Below are 14,624 nucleotides of genomic sequence, written 5' to 3'. Positions count from 1 at the left end.
TATTTTCACTCTGGGATCACAATGTGCGCTCTGACAGCATGACAGATGTACAGTTGATATGGCAGGGATATGCCATGGGGTTGATTGTGTCCACTGAAGGGATGGCATGACATTGACTAAAGAAAAAAACAGAGCTTTATATTTGTGCACGATGGTATAGCTCATAGCGCGGCACCGATAAAGTAAATACAGATAATTCTGGGGGTTCTTGACATGAAAAATGTTGAGAACCACTGACAGAGAAACAAAGGTTTTTCAGAAAACTTTTAGGATTTAGTCGACATATTTTTTAGAATCGGCCTCGGGTCAAATTCTTTTTTTTAATTCCTGGGTGTGAAAATGTACTCGGGCCAATACACACCAACCACAACTACTAAAGAATGCTATCCCAACGTTCAGCTTGCTTTAATAGGTCTGGTCACGGAGACCCAAATGCAGTGAGCTTTCTCTTAAGTCATTGTGCCAAATGTCACTTAGACAACCAACTCCCTAAAGCAACTATACTGCACTTGATAAGTGAGGATTTTTGTCACTTGCCCTGAAACAGCATTCCCATCAGGGAGGACGGGAACGCCACACCCTTCAGGACAAAGCTGTCCTTTGAACACACTCCTCTATCGATTGGCTCTACCTTGCCCTTCTCCTGAAGCTCATTAATACCCAGGGTGCAACACTCTGTTCCCAAGCTCTACATTTCAAAGTTAGGTATTTCTCCTTCTGATTCTTATTTTATGCTTCTTACGCCTAAAGTTAACCATCTCCTTTGTGCCGCAGACATGCATTATAGTGTGATTATTACTATGTATGATGAATTGAATACATGGCACCACAATGGAAAGAGTCACCAGGGCTTCTTTGTGTTATCCTTTCAGCCTTGATGCCTGCCTCTACCGCCTGCTGTTCGACAAACAAAGTATTAATTTAGACCGAAGGACGATTCTACAAATGCCTTGTTTCTATGTCGGTTGTTCTCAAACATTTTCATGTCAAGGACCCCCAAAATTATATGTAATTGGCCGCCATCTGAAAATATGTTGATCCAGGGACCTCCCCAGAAGCAAAGATTTGAGTTAAAAACGTATGCTCTGAAAGAATATATATTCAATGATTTGCACCACATTTTCATGATTTTTCAAAAAATAGCAGACCTACAAGCTTGTAGCTCGCTATGAGCTTGTAGATCTGCTATTTTCCAATAGCTAAAGCATAACATAATGCACACAGCAATGACACCGGTGGTTCAGGAGCTACTAAAATACTACATTAATGGAATCACGGTGCAGTAACTTCTTAACGTCACTAGAGGGAGCTCACAGCTTAGATAATGCATAATATGTACAGCTTATATATAAAGCCCTTAGTCTTGATGAGGTGTGCACTGGCAGAATGTGATATCTGAAGCCCGCACACATCTGCCCATCCAATTAATTACACACACACACACACACACACACACACAAGGCTCAGTGCATGCAAGGTTCAGTGTCTTGCTCAAGGACACTGCGACACTACTTCTGGGAGAGCCCGGGTTCGAACTGGGATCCGGTCACTCTCTACCTCTGAGCCACTGCTCAGGGGTATGTCATTCATATACTGTTAAGTTCCCACTGCTGGCCCAGGCCGTGGCGTAACGGTCTGGGCACCGGACTGGTAATCCAGTCGCAGTGTGCCGCGGGTTCGACTCCCGAACCCGACACGGCCTTTACTGCATGTCATCCCCCCATCTCTCTCCCGTTTCCTGTCAGCCTACTGTCTGTCCCTTAAAAAATCAATAAAAGGCGTAAGCCGCAAAAAAAATATCTAAAAAAAAAAAAAAAAAAAAGTTCCCACTGCTCAGGGGTATGTCATTCATATACAGTACTGTTAAGTTCCCACTGCTCAAGGGTATGTCATTCATATACGGTTAAGTTCCCATTGCTCAGGGGTATGTCATTCATATACGGTTAAGTTCCCATTGCTCAGGGGTACGTCATTCATATACTGTAAGGCCATTTTTTAAACTAGCTCCTCACCACTCGCCCTACACACTTCCACTCGGTTTGAGCATAGATATATAAATAATAGAGACGCAATGCAAGTGGATGGGAGGGGAATTCCGGTGCCGTCTCTATTATTTATATATCTATGCTCAAACCAAGTGGAAGTGTGTAGGACGAGTGGCGAGGAGCTAGTTTCAAAAAGGGGGTTAAGTTCCCATTGTATGGGAGTACACTTACGCCACAACGGCCCAAATGACCAAATCTAAGTGAGCAGAGCAACATCCGAATAGCATTTTGATGAGGTGTAGTACGTTTTCCTGTTATTATGAGGTGTTTAAGCTAATGTTTTGATAGGAATCAGACTTCAATAACAATCAAGAATAGGCCGAGATAATATCTCAGTAACGGAAAAGAATAACACAGTTTCTGAGGAATTAAATCCTGTCAAAGTAAAAATGTAAAACCTTTATGCAAAAAGGCCGGTACGGTACGGTCCTTCAACCAGCTCTGGCTTGACCCATTTTCTTAGCGTCACCCTCAGTAAACTCTAGGTGAGAGACATCCATTACAAAGTCCAGAGTACAAAAGCTTTTTCTGTCTGAATCAATACTCTGTGTCCCTCCTGGAGACCTTTAAGGATGATCAAGAGTACGGTCACACCAGAACGTGTTGCGTCCAACGCATCCCGAGGCTTCATAACGGGTCCATTTATTTCCCCATGTCGCCTTGCGGTCGGTCAGCTCACACATTTTATTCCCCATCTCACGTTTGTCCATCTATGTACGCTATGATTTATAATTGGTCTTCTTTTTATGATGCTTTTGAGACGTGTTATGTTGCACAGCAACTGACTGAGGGGCTCATATTCTTTATGCATGCCATGCATGTACAGTACGTGGGGGAAATTGACAAATAAAGTGGTTATTGGATTGTGGCCAGAGCCGGCTTTCATGGTGTGTAGTGTGTTTCCCGTAGCATTGGAGCGCTTGGGTCACCGGAAGAAAACTACAAGCAAAATGAATGCTAAGTGGGATCAACCAGGATCAACCAGGCGCATTCCGAAGCGTGTATGAGTGACCATGGTGCCCTAAACCAGCGGTTCTCAAAGTTTGGGTCTAATTATAATGCATACCAAACATCAGGCCTTGCAACGATGCGTAAAAGCAGAGGTAGGGTGCGTGCTGGAGAGGGACTTACCTTCTTCTTGTTGGGGCAGCTTTGGTGCGTGCAGGCAGAGTCCAGGTTGTTGCTGGGGGCAGAGACACTGTTCCTGAGCGAAGGCGATCGCAGTCCATCCTCGCCCTCCTCCTCCTCCTCCTCCTCTTCCTCCTCCCTCCCACTCTCCTCAGAGTGTTCAAAGTCATCGCTGTCTTGGTCCATATCCTCGTCGTCCTCCTCCCCCTCCTCCTCCTCCTCCTCCTCTTCCCCTTCCTCCCCGCCCGCCCTCCGAGGCCTCCTCGCTCTCTCCTGCCCTCCCCCTGCTCCTCCACCTCCTCCTCCTCCCTCTGTCCTCTCCTCCGACGCCGCGGCCACCACCACCACCGCCGCCGCCGATGGCGCTGGCGCTGCCTCTTCCTCCTCCTCCTCCTCCTCTTCCTCCTCCTCTTCTCCTTGCTGGCTGCCGCTGTTGTTGTTCTCCTCTTCTTCGTCTTCCTCCTCCTCCTCCTCCTCGCCGCCGTCCGCTCGCGTCAGCCTCTGGCGGCCCCCTCCGCGCGTCCGCCGCGGTTCCGAGGAGGACCCCCACATCCAGCGGGAGCCCTTCTCCCCTCCGTTGGCTTCTCCTCGGCCGCTGACCTCCTCCTGGTCAGGCCTCTGGGGGCCGTTGCTGCTGGCTCCCGACTCCCCGGGGGCCCATGGCCGCTGCTCGCCGCCTCCGCCCGCCCCCGTGGCCTCGGGCTGGAACCACAGGCACACAGAGTGGATGTGTTAAAACTGGACGCTTTACAAAGATCAAATGTGGACACTAGGCTGTAAGTGGTTATGAGAGGGATTTTATAATTAGATTAAGTTTTTTATTTTGGACAACAACAAAAGTGTGAATAAACCATCTAATTTTGTGGTTGCAGTAAAATGCTGTTATTCCGCCATCGATTGTGGTAAACATCCTATAAATAAAATATTTACACAACTGTCTTGGACGTCCACAGATGTCTTATCAAATAATGCCTCCAGGGACGTATTAAGGTCTTTTTTATTTATACGAAACGGTCTTGCTAAAAATCAACTTTTAGCCCGGGTTGCTAGGAATGCCTCCTGTAGTGTTTTGTGCGCAACATTTACTTCTTTTTTATATATATATATATATATATATATATATATATATATATATATATTTTTTTTTTTATTGGGTTTTTTCCATTTTAAAATACAAGACATATGACCACAAACGAAACATAGGGGATAAAACAAGAGACAAAACAAAACAGTGGACAGAACAAAGGGAAACAAAACAAAACAGACCCTCATAACTATCCACCCGCCCTCGCCCTCCCATGCCCCGGGGGAAACAGAATAAGTTACTGTGCTTGAGATTCATGCATTAAAGTAATTAAAATTAAATGCTAGCAATAATGGAAGCAGTGTAACGAAAAAAAACAAAAAACAAATTAAGCTATTTCATTTTCAAATGTATACATACATACTGTACATGTCTACGTCTACATACATACACAGGTCCGAGCACACATACATGCACGTACACATATACGCATACTCGCAGTAGAGGGGGGGGGGGGTATTGAAATTAGTTTCTACTTAAATTGTGGTCAAGGAATTAATGTATGTAAGGAATGGGTCCCAGGTTCTGTAGAAGTTATTCAATGAACCTCTAACCGTGTATTTGATTTTTTCCAAATGGAGAAAGGATGACAAATCTTTTAGCCATGATGACACATCAGGCAACATTTACTTCTGTTTTAAGGGTCCATATTCTGGGATGGATTGGGCCAAATCGTGAACGCGCTGGCCGTTGACTGTCATTGCGCGAGCTCGAGCTGCAATACCAAAATTCGGCCACTATGTCCATTTCTCCTCAGGGTTTTCTCCGGGTGCCGTCTCTATATGGAGATAAGGGACGGCAATGATACTGTACATTAAAGCAAGAAGTTAAGTCCTCTTAATGTAAGGAGGGGAGGAAGGGTGCAGTGTAATACTGACTGCTGTGCTGCTCTGTTCACAACTACTGTTACGGTACGCTGCTGTTTATAGACAAAAAAAACACACACATTTTGGGCTGCATTTTCATTGGTCAGAGCAGGTGTAGCATTCGCCAGCGAACGTCTGCAAAGTTCGACGCCAGAGAGAGAAAATAAGGAGCATTTCTTTTTTTTTAACCCATTTTGGGCGGGAAGTTCCGGGAACCCCTTTTGGTGTTAGCATTATGTTATGCTTTAGCTATTGAAAAATAGCAGATCTACAAGCTCATAGCGCGCCACCGAGTGGCGCGCTAAGAGCTTGTAGGTCTGCTATTTTTGAAAAATCGAAGAACGACTGACACAAACATAGCTTTTTCAGAAAACTGTCAGGATGTAGAAGACATATTTTTAATCTGATCTCAGGTCAAAATGGGTTAATTTTCGCAAATTCGACACTGATGTGAAATTGCCTTAATTACCCTCTGCTGCTGCTCTTCCTCCTCCAGCACCCGGTTCATGTGTTCCTCTTCGTCGTCGCCCCCTTCCTCCGCCGGCTGCTGCTGCTGGGGCGCGCCGCGGCCCGCCGCCGCCGAGGAGGAGGCGTTACCTGGCCCCGCCGCCGGACCCCCACCCCCCGCCCCCCGTCTCCTCCTGCTGCCGCTGCCGGCCCCAGACAGCAGGTCCTGGTTCATCTCCAAAAGCCAGCTTGCTACCTCCTGGACCTTCGCTAGGCTGTCTGAGGACGAGAAGGGCTTGACATTCTGGAGGCAGAGAGAGAGAGAGAGAGAGAGAGAGAGAGATAATGTTATTGGGTTATATTCCTCTGAGTCTGTGGTGGACTTGGCGTTCCAAAGCTGAAATAAGGTACTGTATTATTGGGGGTTTTCGTTCGCTCTGTCCGCTCACCAAAGCGCACGCACGCAAACAAACGGTAATGACATGCGCTGGACTGCTGACGTCCACCAAAAATAAATAAAGAAGGAATACCCCTCTTCATGTTTTATTCATACCACTGAAATAAAAAATGGCATTTGCATTTGTGCTAAGAGACATTCAACTGTTCTTTTATTCCTGTGGTGAGAGGTGAGGAGAGAGACAGAAAGACAGACAGAGACGGTGTGTGTGTGTGTGTGTGTGTGTGCGTGCGTGTGTGCGTGTGTGTGTGCGTGTGTGCGTGTGTGTGTGTGTGTGTGTGTGTGTGTGTGTGCACGAGCGAAATCGTGGGCGTTTGTTCACGTGCACGGGGTTTGGCTTCAGATCACACAGGCGTGGATGCTCTGCTTCACACAAAAACACACACAGACTAGCCTAGCCTTGAGTGCTACTGGTATTCCAACTTCTAGCGCCAGCCAATAAACAAAACGCCCATCTGTAAGATATTTCAAAAATCGAACATCTGTTTTGAATGTACCGGAGAGCGGTCCAACGATTGTTCTTAACCCATTCTGAACGGGAACCCATTTTGGTGTTAGCATCGTGTCGTGCTTTAGCTATTTAAAAATAGCAGATCTACAAGCTCATATCGCGCCACCGAGTGGCGCGATACGAGCTTGTAGGTCTGCTATTTTTTGAAAAATCGAAGAACGACTGACATAGAAACATAGCTTTATCAGAAAACTGTCAGGATGTAGAAGACGTTTATAGAATCTGATCTCAGGTCAGAATGGGTCAATCAGACCAGTGTGTGTCCAGTGGAAACCTCGTATGAATCTGATCTCAGGTCAGAATGGGTTAAGCTATGGGCTAGTCTAAAGGCTCTGGAAAAATCAAAGATCCACCAGGCTCCACTGTATTTTTGGATGACTTGTTTATCTTCTCCGTCCACTGACGCCGTGGTGTGTCTCGTGTAATCGTTTGCAGGATCTTTGCTCCGGGACCCGGCAGCATTTCTCCACAACAAGGTGAGTTCTGAGAGAAAGGGGTGGACAAAGCGATCCGATGACAAACGGTGTGTCTGCGAGCCCAAAAATAAATCGGCCAAACTGACCAAAAGCATCAGGATCACGAGTCACGACGTCGTCTTAACCCATTCTGAACGGGAACCCATTTTGGTGTCGGCATCATGTTGTGCTTTAGCTATTGAAAAATAGCAGATCTACAAGCTCATATCGCGCCACCGAGTGGCGCGATACGAGCTTGTAGGTCTGCTATTTTTTAAATAATTGAAGAACGACTGACATTTTTAGAATCTGATCTCAGGTCAGAATGGGTTCATCAGACCAGTGTGTGTCCAGTGGAAACCTCGTATGAATCTGATCTCAGGTCAGAATGGGATAAGGAAACGTTCGTGGCTGTTTGGCACCGTTTGACTTCCCTCACACATTATGAGCAGTACAGTATATTCACGCAGACACAGAGGAAGACCATTTGTACACTGGATTCTGGACCGGTTCTCTGCACAGGACGCTGGCCATATCAACTCTGTGTGGGAATACTGTTGAGAGAAGTACAGTATGCGACTTTACATTTGTGCTGACACGGGTTGTCCAGACTACAGTCAAAGAATATGCTTCGGTTTCTGTTTTTCGTCATATGCAATAACCAACTGGCGTCCCAAGTTTGGACATGACCTTATAATAAAACATTCCAACTATTTCGACAATATTTACATTTCGAGAGTTGCTTTAACCAAACCGTTTAGGAAAGCTGGCTGCAACCTTTTCCCTATAGAAAAAAACTCACGTCCGCGTTAAGTGAGGGGCGCTCTTATTATTGTACATCATTAATGACGTAACATGTCTATTCGCTCAGACACTGACGTAAAATTGTCCATTCATATTTGTCAATGGGAATTTAATGTGTGTAGGATAAAAACAGACGATTTGCTCAGACACATATTACGTAAAGGTAAATTCTCCATTCATTAACTGAATATTGGAGGGGCTAGCAGTGGCACCCCTCAAAAAAGGGGGGGGGGGGGTAATCCTCTTGCGATATGGTGTATTGCAATTGTCAATATAATATTGCAATCGTTATATACATACGTCAAAGGACCCAGCTCTCTGATCCACCTCCTATCTGAGAGCCCTGATCCACCTCCTAACTGAGAGCCCTGATCCACCTGATCCACCTCCTTACTGACTGAGAGCCCTGATCCACCTCCTTACTGACTGAGAGCCCTGATCCACCTCCTAACTGAGAGCCCTGATCCACCTCCTAACTGACTGAGAGCCCTGATCCACCTCCTAACTGACTGAGAGCCCTGATCCACCTCCTAACTGAGAGCCCTGATCCACCTCCTAACTGACTGAGAGCCCTGATCCACCTCCTATCTGAGAGCCCTGATCCACCTCCTATCTGAGAGCCCTGATCCACCTCCTATCTGACTGAGAGCCCTGATCCACCTCCTATCTGAGAGCCCTGATCCACCTCCTATCTGAGAGCCCTGATCCACCTCCTATCTGACTGAGAGCCCTGATCCACCTCCTATCTGAGAGCCCTGATCCACCTCCTATCTGAGAGCCCTGATCCACCTCCTATCTGACTGAGAGCCCTGATCCACCTCCTATCTGAGAGCCCTGATCCACCTCCTAACTGACTGAGAGCCCTGATCCACCTCCTATCTGACTGAGAGCCCTGATCCACCTCCTAACTGACTGAGAGCCCTGATCCACCTCCTAACTGACTGAGAGCCCTGATCCACCTCCTAACTGACTGAGAGCCCTGATCCACCTCCTAACTGACTGAGAGCCCTGATCCACCTCCTAACTGACTGAGAGCCCTGATCCACCTCCTAACTGACTGAGAGCCCTGATCCACCTCCTAACTGACTGAGAGCCCTGATCCACCTCCTAACTGACTGAGAGCCCTGATCCACATCCTAACTGACTGAGAGCCCTGATCCACCTAACTGACTGAGAGCCCTGATCCACCTCCTAACTGACTGAGAGCCCTGAACCACCTCCTAACTGACTGAGAGCCCTGATCCACCTCCTAACTGACTGAGAGCCCTGATCCACCTCCTAACTGACTGAGAGCCCTGATCCACCTCCTAACTGACTGAGAGCCCTGATCCACCTCCTAACTGACTGAGAGCCCTGATCCACCTCCTAACTGACTGAGAGCCCTGATCCACCTCCTTACTGACTGAGAGCCCTGATCCACCTCCTTACTGACAGAGCCCTGATCCACCTCCTAACTGACTGAGAGCCCTGATCCACCTCCTAACTGACTGAGAGCCCTGATCCACCTCCTATCTGACTGAGAGCCCTGATCCACCTCCTAACTGACAGAGCCCTGATCCACCTCCTAACTGACTGAGAGCCCTGATCCACCTCCTTACTGACTGAGAGCCCTGATCCACCTCCTAACTGACAGAGCCCTGATCCACCTCCTAACTGACTGAGAGCCCTGATCCACCTCCTAACTGACTGAAAGCCCTGATCCACCTCCTAACTGACAGAGCCCTGATCCACCTCCTAACTGACTGATAGCCCTGATCCACCTCCTAACTGACTGAGAGCCCTGATCCACCTCCTAACTGACTGAGAGCCCTGATCCACCTCCTAACTGACTGAGAGCCCTGATCCACCTCCTAACTGACTCTGAGAGCCCTGATCCACCTCCTAACTGACTGAGAGCCCTGATCCACCTCCTTACTGACTGAGAGCCCTGATCCACCTCCTAACTGACTGAGAGCCCTGATCCACCTCCTAACTGACTGAGAGCCCTGATCCACCTCCTAACTGACTGAGAGCCCTGATCCACCTCCTATCTGACTGAGAGCCCTGATCCACCTCCTAACTGACTGAGAGCCCTGATCCACCTCCTAACTGACTGAGAGCCCTGATCCACCTCCTATCTGACTGAGAGCCCTGATCCACCTCCTAACTGACTGAGAGCCCTGATCCACCTCCTAACTGACTGAGAGCCCTGATCCACCTCCTATCTGACTGAGAGCCCTGATCCACCTCCTATCTGACTGAGAGCCCTGATCCACCTCCTAACTGACTGAGAGCCCTGATCCACCTCCTAACTGACTGAGAGCCCTGATCCACCTCCTAACTGACTGAGAGCCCTGATCCACCTCCTAACTGACTGAGAGCCCTGATCCACCTCCTAACTGACTGAGAGCCCTGATCCACCTCCTATCTGACTGAGAGCCCTGATCCACCTCCTATCTGACTGAGAGCCCTGATCCACCTCCTAACTGACTGAGAGCCCTGATCCACCTCCTATCTGACTGAGAGCCCTGATCCACCTCCTATCTGACTGAGAGCCCTGATCCACCTCCTATCTGACTGAGAGCCCTGATCCACCTCCTATCTGACTGAGAGCCCTGATCCACCTCCTATCTGACTGAGAGCCCTGATCCACCTCCTATCTGACTGAGAGCCCTGATCCACCTCCTATCTGACTGAGAGCCCTGATCCACCTCCTAACTGACTGAGAGCCCTGATCCACCTCCTATCTGACTGAGAGCCCTGATCCACCTCCTATCTGACTGAGAGCCCTGATCCACCTCCTAACTGACTGAGAGCCCTGATCCACCTCCTAACTGACTGAGAGCCCTGATCCACCTCCTAACTGACTGAGAGCCCTGATCCACCTCCTAACTGACTGAGAGCCCTGATCCACCTCCTAACTGACTGAGAGCCCTGATCCACCTCCTAACTGACTGAGAGCCCTGATCCACCTCCTATCTGACTGAGAGCCCTGATCCACCTCCTATCTGACTGAGAGCCCTGATCCACCTCCTAACTGACTGAGAGCCCTGATCCACCTCCAGTCCTAACTGACTGAGAGCCCTGATCCACCTCCTAACTGACTGAGAGCCCTGATCCACCTCCTAACTGACTGAGAGCCCTGATCCACCTCCTAACTGACTCCAAACAAGTGTAGCAGCACTTCATCGACATCACATTACTGAGTTACACTTTGAAATCAGGGTAATAACGACAGACAGTCACATTACTGAGTTACACTTTGAAATCAGAGTAATAACGACAGACAGTCACATTACTGAGTTACACTTTGAAATCAGAGTAATAACGACAGACAGTCACATTACTGAGTTACACTTTGAAATCAGGGTAATAACGACAGACAGTCACATTACTGAGTTACACTTTGAAATCAGGGTAATAACGACAGACAGTCACATTACTGAGTTACACTTTGAAATCAGGGTAATAACGACAGACAGTCACATTACTGAGTTACACTTTGAAATCAGAGTAATAACGACAGACAGTCAGCAGAGCTCGAAGGAGGCATGACAAAGATCCAAGTCAGGATGAGCTGAAAGGAAGGCCCTGCGTGGAGAAGATTAGAAAGTTGGAAGCAACATGTCCTTTGACAGGGAACGTTACAACTGCATGGAAGCACCTGAATAATCACAGTTAATGTTCCGTGTTTGCATTCCACTCTATAATGGTACCTACGGATCTAAGGTACCACTCTGTTAGTGTGACGGTAGGTACGTGCTATTGCACAATGCTTTGGCTTTTCTAGTCTATTATCTGAGATCAGATTCTGAAAATGTCTTCTACATCTTGACAGTTCTGAAAAAGCTATGTTTCTATGTCAGTCGTTCTTCGATTTTTCAAAAATAGCAGACCTACTGCTATTTTTCAATAGCTAAAGCATAACATAATGCTAACAACAAAAGGGGTTCCCGCCCAAAATTGGTTAAGTGAATGAATGACAGTGGCCACGGTGTTATTATTTTTTGCTCAGTAAAGTGAATGAATACAAAGAAGAGGTTGTCGTTGTTGACTTATCACCGACTACTTGAACACATCCCGAAAAAGGAAGATCTACCAGCTCACAATGCATCATAATGTGTTATGAGCTGCTAATGCTATTATAGTATAGAAGGGGAAAAGAGCAGAGAAAGTGCAGAGCCGAGGCTGGACAGTTCTCTAAGTATAACTAACTGTAAATTAATTAATATTGAGCAACTGCATGGCCTGTTTGTACCTAAAATTATTATGATAAACTGTTTGTGTTAATAGACTATAGGTGAATCGTGAATATGTATATTCACTATGAAATATGAAACTATTAATTAACCCATTTTGGGCGGGAACCCCTTTGTGTTTTAATCATTAGGTTATAATTTAGCTATTGAAAAATAGAAGATCTCCAAGCTCATAGGTCACGAGCTCATAGCTCACGAGCTTTTAGGTCTGATATTTTTGAAAAATCGTAAAACTGTGGCGCAAATCTTTGAATATATATTCTTTCAAAGTGAATGTTTTTAACTCAGGTCTAAATGGGTTAAAATGTTTAATATCCACTATTAAATATGAAAATGTGCTTAAAGTCACTGTACTGTAGGTGAATAGAATAAGACTATAGCTGGGGCTGCCATTGTTCTCTTAACACAGTGACTTGGCAACACAGAGCGACTAAAGGGAGTTGACAGCTGATTATGTGGTCGCCTCGCGACATCAAGAGACATACAGTAGGCGCCGCAAGCTGCCCGTCTGTGTGGAGTGCACAGGAAAAGGGTTGGCGCGGCGAGCCATGCGTCCAGTCTGACCGAGAGCCTTACATGACGACGGTGACGAGGAGAATGACGCCTACGACGCTGGCACGGAAGCCAAGAAGACAGAAGTTATGTACGGGCAGACATCTTGGCCCGTCGCAGCCTGGAACAGCCTGGTGTTAAGACCCTGTATCCGTTCCAAAAGGCCCATCTGGGGCCGGGCTCTGGTCTCTGTAATCTGGTTAAGTGATTCTAGAGAGAAGAAGTGTGAACTCATGGAGGGCGAAAACAAAGAGCTATAGCCGCGGACGCAAAGAAAAGAAAAAAAGACCAACGCGGCAATGTGCAGTTAGCCTAACACTGTAAACCATACAAACACCTGTTATCTGAAATAGAATAGAAAGTCCTGTTGTATTCAGAACAATGAGACGCATATAGATTATACATACTTAAATTAGAACATGATGGGGTCTAATTACGGCAAGCTCAAGTGAACATCCTGAGACCTCAGAATTTGAGCAAGATTTCGGGCTGATCCAAGCCCCATTGATTTCCATTATAAAATTGTAATTAAAATATTTCGCAAAAACACAAGCTTAGGTGAACACTGCATGGAGATAGAGATAGATAGAATACATGTCTAACGGGCTACACATTAAACTTTGTCCAATCGGACACATCCATTTCAACAACATTCCCCATGTTATCTTATGGGATTTTGGGCCGAAACAAGTGACATTCACCAAAAAGCAAGCCGTTTGCATTCCTTTTGAACTCGGGACAACAAGGAAACAAGATAGATCAGATCATACTAGGGCAGGTTTCTGTTACATCTCCCGTTAGAAAACCCGGAGTGGACTTGCGATTCAGACGGATACTGTAAGTCAGGTGTTGACCATACACACCAAAGTACCCGGCCGACACCCGTGCCAGGAACCCGGGTCTGATACAGACATCATGAAGCAGTGAGGGAGATCATGGGCTGAGCGACTGTGTGTGAGACAGAGTCCAGACCAGGTGTGTGTGTGTGGGCTGTATCAGCCCCAAGCCAAGATGCCCCTGGGGACAGACTTGTTCTTACTGGAAGGTACTCACAACCAACAACAAAGAAATCCAAAGGGACAAAAGGGCTTGGCCGTCCTGTAGGACCACATCACATACCGTCAGAACCACAAAGGACCAGATCCAATGTGTGCGTGGCTCGTCTGTCTGAACCGATTCAAATGGAGAACCATTGTCTCGCTGCTCTAAAAAAAGATCACACTTCACTGTCCTGCCCACATGGGACATATTTGGAATTCAAATGTCATGTTGCCGAATGCACTTATGCACCAAAATGGGTCAAATCATATTGAACTCATTTTAACAAAAAACATCTCCTTAACGAAAACATCCTGTTTTTCCCAATTGTATTTTGTCAGCATAATAAACGTGGTCATAATAAATACTCTCTCCAAAGACCCAGTGTGGTGACTGTGGTCAGTCAGTCAATCTGTCATTTGAGCTGTATCTCAGAAATATCCGCAGGGGCACAGCAGTGTGGTAAAAAACTAATGGAAATGATGGAAATAAAAGCCTCAGATAATAACATTTTAATGCATGCATATCTTTTGGTTCTGCGGTACACAGTACACATTTTTAATTAATGAAAGATCTGTCCCACTCCCTACTAAATGAAATCAAGCCACATGATCATTCTAAAAGCTAAAAGACAGACAACTTCAGTGCGAGTTCTGTCTCGGTAGCATGTCGACAGGTTCCAGTACAACAGAACCAGGTTCCAGTACAACAGAACCAGGTTCAAGTACAACAGAACCAGGTTCAAGTACAACAGAACCAGGTTCCAGGACAACAGAACCAGGTTCCAGTACGACAGAACCAGGTTCCAGGACAACAGAACCAGGTTCCAGGACAACAGAACCAGGTTCCAGTACGACAGAACCAGGTTCCAGTACAACAGAACCAGGTTCCAGTACGACAGAACCAGGTTCCAGTACAACAGAACCAGGTTCCAGTACAACAGAACCAGGTTCCAGTACAACAGAACCAGGTTCCAGTACAACAGAACCAGGTTCCAGG

The 14,624-nt window shown here is 46.8% G+C and overlaps 1 protein-coding gene across 1 annotated transcript in view; it reads right to left on the bottom strand.

The window, feature by feature from the left end:
• LOC310859231 (uncharacterized protein) overlaps nucleotides 1-14,624 on the bottom strand; it is a gene marked incomplete at its 3' end in the record, with an annotated part of 129,853 nt that overhangs the window by 6,749 nt on the left and 108,480 nt on the right. Inside the window, exons 3-4 of the mRNA XM_083765633.1 lie at nucleotides 5,593-5,874; nucleotides 3,177-3,875 (exon numbers count right to left, since the gene is read on the bottom strand). Coding sequence (XP_083621759.1) covers nucleotides 3,177-3,875; nucleotides 5,593-5,805 — 912 coding nt within the window. The 5' untranslated portion in view covers nucleotides 5,806-5,874. The remainder of the gene's footprint in view (nucleotides 1-3,176; nucleotides 3,876-5,592; nucleotides 5,875-14,624) is intronic.

The sequence above is a fragment of the Protomyctophum parallelum genome (assembly GCF_964188405.1).
Source record: "Protomyctophum parallelum genome assembly, chromosome: 5".
Taxonomy (NCBI): Eukaryota; Metazoa; Chordata; class Actinopteri; order Myctophiformes; family Myctophidae; genus Protomyctophum; species Protomyctophum parallelum.
The sequence above is the reverse complement of the archived record's forward strand: the minus strand, read 5'-3'. Positions and strand labels throughout refer to the sequence as shown.